Consider the following 14130-nt stretch of genomic DNA (forward strand, 5'->3'; position numbering starts at 1 on the left):
ACTACTTTTTCTGATGTTTCAGTCAACAAAATACACAATATGATATGCAAGTTGATAAGTAAATAAAGACAATGGGTGATAGGGAAAGGGGACAATGTAGGTAGAGACATGATCAATGTCAGGAGGGCATATATGTGACATAAATGAGGCCAAGGTGGGTGACACAATGCTAGAACATGCACTTACAAAGCTAAGTAGTACAACAGTAGCTGAAAACAGCAGAGGCGCTGGATATAGCGTCAGAGAAGATATAGGCATTATCCATCTGGGGAAATGATCTAAACATAGACATGGTAATGGTGAAGAAGGAGAGCATGGTGTCTGGAGGGATAGTGGTGGTAACATAGTGGTCTAGGGAGAGGAGCAGCCCCAGAGCCGGCATAAGATCTTACCAAGGAGAGGAGGCAGAAGTCATGGAGGATCCCCCGTGCTGCGGGGAGACTGTGTGTCATGGACGCTATGTGTAGGGATGCCAGGTGTGGGGTCTTTCTAGGCGCAGTGCGGTTGTGCCGGTGGCGAGATCCCGCAGGACTATGCTGATAGAGGCAGGCAAACTGTGGTGATGCGGGAATGGGTGGCGTTTCGCCCGTGTGTAGAAGAAACACCATGTGGAGGGGAGAGCACAGAATACAAATGGTAGAAGCGCAGGAGAGAGGTGAATAAGCAAATGAAGAATGGAAATGTTAGTAGAGGAAGAATAGGATGTATGTGCCAGAGAGAGAATGAGCAATAGAGGATTCAAGGGCAGACGGAGAATTTGTGTGAAGAAGAATATGACTAGAAAAGGAGAGAGAGAGAGAGAGAGAGAGAAGGAGATGATGTATGTGGAGGTGGGGATTGTGAGGTGTAAGAAGAGAAAGTGGTGAGGAGGAGAAGAGGACAGGGGAAAGTGAAGAAAGCATAAAAGAAGGAAAAAAGTGTGTGATGTTAGGGATAAATAGTGTAACGTGTAGGAAAATGTGTGTGTGAGATTAGACAAAGGTGGAGAGGATGAAATAAAAAGCCTGAAAAAGTGGAAAATGTGAAAACAGTGAAAGAATGAAAAAATGAAAAAAAGGTTTTACCGTAGTTACCTGTAACTGAAACCAGCTGCATGTTTCCAAGTGCACCAGCCATATACCGTGCATGTGTTTAATGCACGGCAAGTCTTCAGGGCCAAGTATGAGTATGTCTTGTGGCAACGTGAACATTGAGGTGTGCAGTAAAGTCCCAGGGAAGCATGATAAAAGGGGTGTTTGCATCGGGAGCGTGTCACCAAGGGGCCCAGCCTTGGTGGAGTAAAGGCCCCTAGATAGGTGGCCACTAAGTTAGCTCGTGGACACCAATCTAGTTAGAATAGTTGGTTCCAGCTAGTCCTGGCACTTGTTACAGCCTGAGGGCTGGTGGACTGTATGTCTGGGGTAAGACGCACTTTGTTCCATGTGTGAACGCTATCGTATAGCCGAGTTGGGGATACGATGTTTATTATGTTTAGGTAGAGCCCAGACGGGCTTTTGTTGTTTTATGCCATGCCGTGTATGAAGAGTGTCAAATAAATCGCACTGTTTGGACCTGAAACCCATTGGTTATGAAGTTAATTCTGTGAGAATGACCCCCGAATAAGAGACGATCCCTACACATTTTATCTTTTTCTAGTAATTACATATTTTATTTGTGCCATACATTATTATTATTTCTTTTTTTACAATTACAAAAAAAATATTAAATCAAATACTACCTTTAATACTACCTTTAATGTAGATGGTTGTGAGTTCGAACCCCCACAGAAATATTTCAAAAATAGAGGCTAAATTAGACACAGGGTGTCCCCAAGCATACTGACAATGTTCATAGCACTGACTCCATATATGGACACAGCCATATATGGAGTCAGAGCAGGGACTCCTAAGTCCTGAACTCTGGAGTCCCGACAGTGATCTGAAGCAGGCAGAGAGTCCCGACTGTTCAGCGATCTGAAGCAGGGGGCCCCTTAGAGGATCTGGGCCCTGGGCAATTGCCCAGTTTGCCCTCCCCTTAACGCCGGCCCTGTCTACACCATTGTGCAGGAAAGGGTTAAGCATCATTTTAGGATAGTAAAGAGATATCAAAAATAATCCATACTTTTTTTTTTTTAAATGGTTAAATTAGTTTCTGCAGTGAAATTTCAGCAGCAGCAGAGGAGGGGGTGCACTATGAAGTGCTTGTCAGCTGATCCCTTGGTGGGCATTATGGCATGGATTATTTTAGTGAATCCACCAGCTTCATCAGGTCAAAGAAATCAATCTAATAATGAATGCAGTTTGTGATGAGGAATGTGGTGACGGATCTTATTTAACCCCTTCAAGACCAGGCTAGTTTTTACTTTAAGGACAAGGCCATTTTTAGCAAATCTGACAAGAGTCACTGTATGCGGTAATAACTTTAAAACGCTTTGACTTATCCAGGCCATTCTGAGACTGTTTTCTCGTCACATATTGTACTTCATGACACTGGTAAAATGGAGTCAAAACATTTCATTTTTATTTATAAAAGTTAGCAAATTTCAATTTCTCTACTTTTATAATAGACAGTAATACATCCAAAATAGTTATTACTTTAAATCTCCATATGTCTACTTCATGTTTGGATCATTTTGGGAATGCCATTTTATTTTCTGGGGACGTTACAAAGCTTAGAAGTTGTTTTTTTTTATGGTGTTCACCTGAGGGGTTAAATCATGTGATATTTTTATAGAGCAGGTTATTACGGACGCGGCGATAACTAACTAATATGTATACATTTTTTATTTATAAAAGTTTTACACAATAACCGCCATATTTTTTATTTTTTGGGGCGATTGTCTTAAGTAGGGTCTAATTTTTTGCAGGATGAAATGACGGGTTGATTGGTATGATTTTGGCGTACGTATGACTTTTTGATCGCTTGGTATTACACTGTTTGTGATGTAAGGTGACAAAAAATGGATTTTTTACACCGTTTTTATTCTTCTTTTTTACGGTGTTCACCTGAGGGGTTAGGTCATGTGGTATTTTTATAGAGCAGGTCGTTACAGACGTGGCAATACCTAATATGTCAACTTTTTTAAAATTTATTAAAGTTTTATACACCAATATTTTTTAAACCAAAAAATTTAAAAATCATGTTTTGGTGTCTTCATAGTCTGAGAGCCATAGTTTCTTTAAAAAAAAATTTTTTACTTTCTTTTGGAAAAAGGATGATTTGTTTTTTACTTGAAACTTGTTTTTCACTTTATTTAAATTTTTATATTTGTCTCACTTTGGGACTTCACCTTTTGAGGGTTTTATCCCTGTTTCAATTCAGTACAATACATTTTGTATTGTACTGAATTGAACTGTCAGCCTCTCACACAGTGAGAGGCTGACAGTTGCCTAGGAGACCCAGCGCTCAGGCTGGATCTCCTGGGCTTCCGTAGGCTGGCAGCTCCAATGCCTGTGAAAGGCATCGGGGCTGCCATGGCAACCATCGACCCCCTGCCCTCCCTCTGTATACTCCGCACGTGTGGCGGTCAGCGCTGACCCCCGCACGTGAAAGAGTTAATCAGCCGGGCCCGTGCTGCGGATCGGGCAGATGCAGCTCATGCACCCGCCCGATCCCAACACGTACATGCACGTGAGGATGCGACAGAGAGCCGCATTCGCTCACGTACATGTACATGAGGATGCGGGAAGAGGTTAAAGGAATGTGTCACCGAAATTGTTTTCTGTTACAGCGAGGACATATTTTTTTATATTTAAATAGTTCGGTCCCGCCTGTTTCTGTCCTCCATGTCAGAGAGTTTAGTCTGCCAATCTCTTCCTCCAGGGCCGTATTAGCATCTATCAGTAAGTTATGCGACACGGCAAGTACCGCCATTTTGCCCTCAAGGTGCGCTCACCCAGTTGCGCCACCTCAGTCTGTACCTCTCTGAGGATATGATGAAAGTCCTCCTTCAAAGAGGTGTGCAGCGAGTCCAGCATGCCACGGAGCAGCTCCTCTGTGAGTGCAGGGGAGCTTCCCGATAGCTGTCAGGGATCTGTGCAGGCTGCGCCCCGGGAGGAAGTAGGGGAGCTCGCACAAGATGGCGGAGACGATGGCTTCGGGCTCCTGCTGAACGGCGGCGTCTTGTGGAAAAACTCAGCTTGGTGTTTTTTAACTCGCCCCATGGGTGGACAAGCAGCAGGAGGAGAAGTCCTCATAAAGTGAAGTGCTGGATTTGGCCGGGTTGCGGTGCTGAAAGCGGAGCTCTCCAACTATGCAGCCAGCGCCATGAGCATCCAGGCCACGCCCCCATATTTAAATAGTTTGGACTTTTTCAGGCGTGATATGTAAAATGTTTATTTTTTATTGCTTATATATTTTATATGTAAATTGGAAAAGGGAGTGATTTAAACTTAATATTTTGGTGTTTTTTTCAACTTTGTTTTTTTTTTACTTTTTATTTAAAGGGGTATTCCAGTTAACATAAATATAACTTATTCATCATCAATAATTACCTAATATCATATAAATTTCACATATTTACCGTTCAGTAGTTATAAAAGTAGTTTCCTTCCTCTGCTACCCACTATGTTTCCTCATGGCACTGACCTGTAGCTCTGAGCCTTTGTTAGGTCGAGCATGCTCAGTGTCTTGCTATCAATTCTCTAGCTAAATGTCTTGGGAAACAAAGGGAGTGTTAGTGTGCTGCTGATTACTGAGTAGAGGGGGCGTGGCTGCAATGTAATATCAGGCAGCCAATCAATAAACATCAACACTCACAGCAGGAAAGCTAGGGATTGTGGGTGATGTAGTCTTTGAAGTTTTGTGAGGGAAGATCAGGTACCATGATACTCTGTGTGTTGCAGGTTCACCCAGGACTTATACAAATGGATTGCAAGGCAAGGACCATGTCAAAGTGTGGAAGGGTGTATTAACAATGTCCCTCACACTGCAGTAAAGTCTTTATGAGCCTTAAAGGGGCTTTCCAAGATTTTTAAAACAGTGACCTTACCTATCCTCACAGGAGTTCCGCTGCCTTCTCAAATAGCTGATCAACGGGGGTTCTGGGTGTTGGACCCCTACTAATCAGATACTAATAAGCTAACCAGAGGTCATCAGGTCAAAAGTTAAAAAAATCTTAAAATGTTTATAAATCTTCTCTCTCTCAGGGGGTCTCAATCACAGACATCTCATCAAACAGCGGATTAAAAGTCCAAAATGGTTATAGAAACATAGAATGTGTCGGCAGATAAGAACCATTTGGCCCATCTAGTCTGCCCAATATACTGAATACTATGGATAGCCCCTGGCCCTATCTTATATGAAGGATGGCCTTATACCTATCCCATGCATGCTTAACCTCCTCCACTGTATTTGCAGCTACCACTTCTGCAGGAAGGCTATTCCATGCATCCACTACTCTCTCAGTAAAGTAATACTCCCTGATATTATTTTTAAACCTTTGCCCCTCTAATTTAAAACTGTGTCCTCTTGTGGTAGTTTTTCTTCTTTTAAATATGCTCTCCTCCTTTACCGAGTTGATTCCCTTTATGTATTTAGCAGTTTCTATCACATCCCCTCTGTCTCGTCTTTCTTCCAATCTATACATATTAAGGTCCTTTAACCTTTCCTGGTAAGTTTTATCCTGCAATCCATGTACTAGTTTAGTAGCTCTTCTCTGAACTCTCTCCAAAGTATCAATATCCTTCTGGAGATATGGTCTCCAGTACTGAGCACAATACTCCAAATGAGGTCTCACAAGTGCTCTGTAGAGCGGCATGAGCACCTCCCTCTTTCTACTGGTAATTCCTCTCCCTATACACCCAAGCATTCTGCTAGCATTTCGTGCTGCTCTATTACATTGTCTTCCCACCTTTAAGTCTTCTGAAATAATTACTCCTAAATCCCTTTCCTCAGATATTGAGGTCAGGACTGTGTCAAATATTCTATATTCTGCCCTTGGGTTTTTACGCTCCAGGTGCATTATCTTGCACTTATCCACATTAAATTTCAGTTGCCAGAGTTCTGACCATTCTTCTAGTTTTCCTAAATCCTTTTCCATTTGGCGTTTCCCTCCAGGAACATCAACCCTGTTACATATCTTTGTGTCATCAGCAAAAAGACAAACCTTACCATCGAGGCCTTCTGCAATATCACTTATGAAGATATTAAACAAAATTGGTCCCAGTACAGATCCCTGTGGAATCCCACTGGTAACATGACCTTGTTTTGAATGTTCTCCATTGACTACAACCCTCTGTTGTCTGTCACTCAGCCACTGCCTAATCCACTCAACAATATGGGAGTCCATGCTCAATGACTGCAGTTTATTGATAAGTCTTCTGTGTGGGACAGTGTCAAAAGCCTTACTAAAATCTAGATATGCGATGTCTACTGCACCTCCACCATCTATTATTTTAGTCACCCAATCAAAAAAATCTATAAGATTAGTTTGACATGATCTCCCTGAAGTAAACAAATATCCCCCTGTAGAACCCCTTTCTGGATTGTATTTATCTCGCCCAAGTATCTAGGTGGGACATACACACCTTCCAGCATTCCTACCGTACACATCACAACAATCTATAAACAGTGAATACTTTACAGACTAATTCCAATGCTTGACCATCCTGATTTTGGAGCCTTTTTTTCAGCCTTTTCTCTCTCTGGTGCACTGTAAAGTAGAGTTGGCTTTCTTGATGCAAATATCTCAGAGATGGTGATTCTCTGGGACTCGGGCCTAATTTCTGCAAGCAGTGAGCACAGGTAGCTCCCCTCTCTTCCTCAGCCAATACTAACATAAACTAGATGCGGGCCTAAGTCCATCTCCCAGCATCCTACAAGCGCAGAGTCAGGATTGTTAACCCTGAATTATCCATATAAAACTATGGAGGAACAGTAGAAGATATCAAGAAACAATTTAACAAGTACGCTATTTTGGGGTACTGCAATTCTATCTTGAGGGATGTCTATAGGTGATAAATAGAGATAAGGGAATTTCAGGTTATGAAATTCGTTCACGCTTCGTTTACTGGTAAAAGGTGAATTGTGTTATGGATTTCGTTACCACGGACCATAACGCTATTCTATAATGGAATGCCTTTTAGAGGCATTCCAATATTCATTCCGTCAAAATAGAAGTCTATGGGTTGCAAAACGGATCCGTCCCGTTTTCGTTATTCAGGAGAGGCATTCCATTATGCGTTCCGTCATAGAATTGCGTTTTGGTCCGTGGTAATGGAATTTATAACGCAATTCAACCTTTTACCAGGAAACGAAGCGTGAACGAATTTCAAAATATGAAATTCGCTCATCTCTAGTGATGAATGTCATTCTAATCCTGACTGTAAACGTCAGTAGATAACTGCAGTAAAGTGATCTGTACAGAGAAAAAAGAGGCGCCTATTACTAGGCTTAGTCGCCATTGTGAATACCGCAGGATTTTTGCATTTAAAAAAAAATATAGATATTGACCTGGAAAATTTAAAAATAGCACCAAAAATTCTTAAAAAATACATTCAACATAAAGACATGATTTAAGCAATAGTTAATTTTCTGATGACACATTCCCTTGATTTGGTGGAGGTTCCAGCTCTGAGACCCGCACTGATTGCTAGCTGTGTGGTCAGAAGTGCTCAGCCGAGCACTGCTTCACAGAAAACTGTAGACGATCTCAGCTTTTCTATTGATACCGTCTACAGTCTTGCGCTCTGCAGCAAAGGGGGAAGGCAGAGCTCGGCTAAGTGTTTCTGACCCCTTATTCTGGCAATCTGTTCCTGGTCTCAAAGTTGGGACCCCCGCCGATCAACGCTTTTGATATGTCCCTATGTGAAAACTGTGAAGCCCACTTAGCATTAAAGGGCCAAATGTATTGGTAGAAGGCAGTCTTGTTTGGCAGTGGTTTTTCAAAATGTTCTGCTTGTGTATTAAATACGTATTAAAGTGGTGACCGGGTGTACAGCAGAATTCTGAACTTTATCAGAGAATTATACAAAACCTTCTAAGGCCTCATGCACACGACAGTTTTTTTTCACGGTCCGCAAAAACGGGGTCCGTGGGTCCGTGATCCGTGACCGTTTTTTCGTCCGTGGGTCTTCCTTGATTTTTGGAGGATCCACGGACATGAAAAAAAAGTCGTTTTGGTGTCCGCCTGGCCGTGCGGAGCCAAACGGATCCGTCCTGAATTACAATGCAAGTCAATGGGGACGGATCCGTTTGATGTTGACACAATATGGTGCCATTTCAAACGCATCCGTCCCCATTGACTTTCAATGTAAAGTCTGGAGTTCTTTTATACCATCGGATTGGAGTTTTCTCCAATCCGATGGTATATTTTAACTTGAAGCGTCCCCATCACCATGGGAACGCCTCTATGTTAGAATATACTGTCGGATATGAGATACTTCGTGAACCTCAGATCCGACAGTATATTCTAACACAGAGGCGTTCCCATGGTGATGGGGACGCTTCAGGTTAGAATACACTACAAACTTTGTACAAGACTGCCCCCTGCTGCCTGGCAGCACCCAATCTCTTACAGGGGGATATGATAGCACAATTAACCCCTTCAGGTGCGGCACCTAAAGGGGTTAATTGTACTATCATATTCCCCTGTAAGAGATCAGGGCTGCCAGGCAGCAGGGGGCAGCCCCCCCCCTCCCCAGTTTAAATATCGTTGGTGGCACAGTGTGCGCCCACCATCGCCCCCCCTCCCTCCCTCTATTGTAATAAATCGTTGGTGGCACAGTGTGCGCCCACCATCGCCCCCCCTTCCTCCCTCTATTGTATTAAATCGTTGGTGGCACAGTGTGCCAACCACCATCGCCCCCCCCCTCCCTCTATAGCAGTAACATTGGTGGCAGTGTGCGGTCTCCCATTCCCCCCCCCCCATCATTGGTGGCAGCGGAGTTCCGATCGGAGTCCCAGTTTAATCGCTGGGGCTCCGATCGGTAACCATGGCAACCAGGACGCTACTGCAGCCCTGGTTGCCATGGTTACTTAGCAATAGTACAATTGTAGAAGATTCATACTTACCTGCTTGCTGCTGCGATGTCTGTGTCCGGCCGGGAGCTCCTCCTACTGGTAAGTGAAAGGTCTGTGCGGCGCATTGCTAAAGAACTGTCACTTACCAGTAGGAGATGCTCCCGGCCGTTCACAGACATCGCAGCAGCAAGCAGGTAAGTATGAATCTTCTACTGTTGTACTATTGCTAAGTAACCATGGCAACCAGGGCTGCAGTAGCTTCCTGGTTGCCATGGTTACGGATCGGAGCCCCAGTGATTAAACTGGGACTCCGATCGGAACTCCGCTCCCACCAATGATGGGGGGGGGGGGGGGAATGGGAGACCGCACACTGCCACCAATGTTACTGCTATAGAGGGAGGGGGGGCCGATGGTGGTTGGCACACTGTGCCACCAACGATTTAATACAATAGAGGGAGGGAGGGGGGGGGGCGATGGTGGGGGCACACTGTGCCACCAACGATTTAATACAATAGAGAGAGGGAGGGGGGGGGGCGATGGTGGGGGCACACTGTGCCACCAACGATTTATTACAATAGAGGGAGGGAGGGGGGGCGATGGTGGGCGCACACTGTGCCACCAACGATATTCAAACTGGGGAGGGGGGGGGGGGTCTGCCCCCTGCTGCCTGGCAGCCCTGATCTCTTACAGGGGGATATGATAGTACAATTAACTCCTCAGGTGCCGCACCTGAAGGGGTTAATTGTGCTATCATATCCCCCTGTAAGAGATCGGGTGCTGCCAGGCAGCAGGGGGCAGTCTTGTACAAAGTTTGCAGTGTATTCTAACTAGAAGCGTCCCCATCACCATGGGAACGCTTCTGTGTTAGAATATACTGTCGGAAATGAGTTTTCACGAAGTGAAAACTTAGATCAGAAAAAGCTTTTATGCAGACGGATCTTCGGATCCGTCTGTATGAAAGCAACCTACGGCCAATCTTGTGTGCATCCGTGTTCTTTCACGGACCCATTGACTTGAATGGGTCCGTGAACCGTTGTCCGTCAAAAAAATAGGACAGGTCATATTTTTTTGACGGACAGGATACACGGATCACGGCCTCGGCTGCAAAACGGTGCATTTTCCGATTTTTCCACGGACCCATTGAAAGTCAATGGGTCCGCGAAAAAAAAACGGAAAACGGCACAACGGCCACGGATGCACACAACGGTCGTGTGCATGAGGCCTAAGGCCGGAATCACACGTTCGGTTTTTGGTGCAGTTTATTGAACAAAGCCCAGTAGTGAATTCAATGTGAATGGTTTTTTCTTCCCATTCCAGCTGGATCCACTTCAAGCCTAAGGCCTTATGCACACAACTGTGTCCATTTTTTGCGGCCTACAATTTTTGGATCCGCAAAACACTGTTGCCATTCGTGTGCGAATGTTCTGCCCTGAATAGAGAAGTCCTATCCTTATCCGTGATACGGACAAGAATAGGCCATGTTCTATTTTGTTTTTTGTGGGGCTGCGGAGTGGATGTTACAGAGTACTGACCGCATCTTGTGTGGCCCCATTGAAGTGAATGGGTCCGCATCCGACCCACAAAAATTGCTGCTCAGATGCGGACCCAAACCATGGTTGTGTGCATGAGGCCTAATTGGAATGTTAGAAGTTTGTCTACTCTGTAAATAAATAAAAAAATAAAAATTTATATTTCTGTCTTAACAGAAAATCCCAGTAAGAATTCTGAGGGAAACATCATGTTATCACTAAATTTTAAAGCAGAAGATGAAGATATTATGCAGAGCTCTTCAGGAGAAAATGTACATCCAGGACTTCACAGTACAGATCTATCAAGTAATCTCCCTAATCATCAGGGACCTTCTTCTGACCAATCAAGGACTGCTACAAGTACAGCTCAGAAAGGGGGTAAAAGGTTTCGCTGTGATGAAGCGTTCACAAAGAGTTCAAGACTTTACACAGGAGACAAACCTCATACGTGTTCAGAATGTGGGAAATGTTTTACAAAAAAATCTAATCTTGTGTTACATGAGAGAGTTCACACAGGATTGAAGCCATATTCATGTTCAGAATGTGGGAAATGTTTTGCACGAAAATCACACCTTGTTAGACATGAGAGAATTCACACAGGACAGAAGCCATATTCGTGTGCAAAATGTGGGAAATGTTTTACAGAGAAATCAAGTCTTGTTTGCCATGAGAGAAGTCACACCGGAGAGAAACCATATTCATGTTCAGAATGTGGAAAATGTTTTAAAAGAAGAGGACAACTCGTTATACATCTGAGAATTCACAAAGGATAGAGAGGCCGTATTCATGTTCAGAATGTGGGAAATGTTTTATTTTTAAAAATCAAATCTTGTTAAACATGAGAAACTTCACACAGGAGAGAAACTACAGTCATGTTCAGAATGTGGGAAATGTTTTTTAAGTGAATTAAATCTCATTAAACATGAGAGAATTCACACTGATGAGAAGTCTTATTCATTGTAACAGGGAGCTGGCGACACGTTCTCCCTCTGCAGTGCCGCCGGTGTCCGCGTCTCCATGGTGACATAAGGGCGAGGAGGACCCGCGTGCGCACGTCTCCTCAGTGTGGCCGGCGTCCTCCATCTCCTAGACAACGAGCAGGTGGGGAACTGAGCACTAATGTTAATGAGTCTGCGCTCAGGTGTACTGAGAGTTTTTTCAGACCCCATCAATAGCGGCCTCCTCTTTTCAGAATCTTGAGCCTCGTGTTAAATTACCTGACCGTTTTTCAGGGGACTGTAAGCATTTTTTTACATTTAAGGAGAGTTGTAAGCTTTATTTTTGTCTACTCCCACACTCTTCGGGTTCCGAACAGCAAAGAGTGGGCATTATTATCTCCTTGTTGAAGGGAGACCCACAAGAATGGGCTTACTCTCTTCCCACGGACTCCCCTTTCTTAGCTACTGTTTTTTTCAGGCTTTAAGCTCTATGATGAACCCGATAGGTCGGCTGTGGCAGAGTCTCAATTAAAGTCTGTTAGCCAAGGAGACAGACCTGTGGAGGAATATTTCACCAGATTTTGGAAATTGTGTGTTTCCTCTGGCTGGAACTATCCAGCACTTAAGTGTCCGTTCAGGTTAGGGCTCTCTGAAGATTTGAAGGATATGTTGGTCAGTTATACCCTCCCTGACACTTTATAGTAGACGATGACTTTAGCTGTCAGACTGGACCGACGTATAAGGGAAAGACAAAGAGAGCAGCTGATATTTTCACAGCTGGTGGTTAAACCTGACTTCACCCTTGAGAGTCAAATAGATGAATCATCCAGAAGAGCCCATGCAACTCGGAATGACCATGAGGGATCAAAGATGTCAGAGGGGTGCCTGCTTTTATTGCGGAGAATCAGATCACTGGTTACAACAACGTCCTAAAATTCCTCCCTCCAGGAGATCTTTGTGTCCTGATCACCAGAAGGATAAGGTACCCCCTAAGGTGGTTAAAGAGAAGATATTGTTACCTGTGACTATTTCTTTTGGTTCTTGTAATGGGTCTGGGAAGGCATTTATTGATTCAGGGTCTGCCTCTAATTTTATTGACCACAATTATGTGCTTTCCCTTGGGGTGCCCACTGTGCCTCTTGTTAACCCCATTCATCTTATTGCTATTGACTCCACCCCTTTGGTGGGTGGAACAGTAGAATATTGTACCCCTGAGGAGACCTTGACTGTGGGGGCCCTCCATGTGGAGTATGGTTCTTTTTTGGTATTAAAGAATTTACCCGTGGAGATAGTTCTTGGCATGCCTTGGCTCCAGGTTCATAACTTATTCCGGGATCTAAGTACCCTAGGGGTCGTATTTATAATTTGTCTGGTCCGGAATGGGAGTCTGAGGGACTATTTGAAGGAGAGTTTACAAAAAGGACATATTAGACCCTAGGTGTCTACTATGGGGGCGGGATTTTTCTTTGTTGGGAAAACAGACGGTGGACTGAGACCTTGTATCAATTATAGAGAGTTAAATAATATTACAGTTAAAAACCAGTACTCTTTGCCTTTGATTCCAAACCTGTTTAATCAAGTTCTTGGATCTCAATGGTTCACTAAAGGGGGCCTATAATCTTATTCGAATTAAGGAGGGGGATGAGTGGAACATTGCCTTTAATGCTCCTGAGGGTCATTATGAATATTTGGTTATGCCGTTTGGTGTAAGTAACGCTCCGGCAGTTTTCCAAAATTTAGTCAATTACATTTTTAGACAATTTATTGGAAAATTTGTGATTGTTTACATAGATGATATTTTGATTTATTCACATGACTGGGATTCTCACGTTATTCACACTAGACAAGTACTGCAGGTTCTTCGGGAGAACGGACTAATCGCAAAAAATTTGAAGTGTATATTCGGAGTGCAGGAAATTTCATTTTTGGGATATATCCTCACACCCCAATCCTTTAAGATGGATCTGGGGAAGGTGCAGTCTATTTTGGAATGGGTAAGACCCTCCTCTCTTAATGTGTGCGCTTTTTGGGGTTTTCAAATTATTATTGGAAATTTATTTTAAAAAATTATATTATTGCTAAGCCTCTCACTGACCTAACCAAGAAGGGGGCGGATCTAGTGAATTGGTCGCCAGAGGCCATAGAGGCTTTTGAAACACTCGAGGTGTTTTGTTAATGCCCCAGTATTAGTCCAACCAGACCAAGCGAGACCAAGCGAGACCTTTTGTGGTTGAAGTCGATGCATCTGAGGATGGGGTAGGGGCAGTCTCGGGGGTCATCCACTCTCACTAACCTGAGACCTTGCGTGTTTTTTTTCTTGGAAGTTCTCTTCTATTGAGAGAAATTATGACATTAGTAATCGATAGTTACTTTCTATTAAATGGGCTTTTGAAGAATGGTGTCATTTTTGGGAGGGGACTCAACATTGTGTTATGGTACTTACTGATCATAAGAATTTAATGTTTTTGGAATCTGCTAAACGTATGAATCCCAGACCGGCTAGGTGGGCATTATTCTTTACACGCTTTAACTTTTGCATTACTTACAGGCCAGGAAATAAAAATGTCAAAGCGGATGCCTTATCCCAGAGTTTTTGTGCTTTTTTAGTCTCCTGACACGCCTCCAGAAACTATTTTGCCGGCAGGTATCATTGTGGCTTTGGTCTCCTCCGGTCTGACGACCGAAATTACTGCGTAACAACACTTGGCTCCAGTATAATCCCC

The 14130-nt window shown here is 43.7% G+C and overlaps 1 protein-coding gene across 1 annotated transcript in view; it reads left to right on the plus strand.

Moving 5' to 3' along the window:
• The window catches only part of LOC122925093 (zinc finger protein 3-like), a 37000-nt gene extending 24184 nt beyond the window's left edge, over positions 1–12816 (plus strand). Inside the window, exon 4 of the mRNA XM_044276608.1 lies at positions 10647–12816. Coding sequence (XP_044132543.1) covers positions 10647–11242 — 596 coding nt within the window. The 3' untranslated portion in view covers positions 11243–12816. The remainder of the gene's footprint in view (positions 1–10646) is intronic.
• The last annotated feature ends 1314 nt before the right edge of the window (positions 12817–14130 follow it).

The sequence above is a fragment of the Bufo gargarizans genome, chromosome 1 (assembly GCF_014858855.1).
Source record: "Bufo gargarizans isolate SCDJY-AF-19 chromosome 1, ASM1485885v1, whole genome shotgun sequence".
NCBI lineage: Eukaryota > Metazoa > Chordata > Amphibia > Anura > Bufonidae > Bufo > Bufo gargarizans.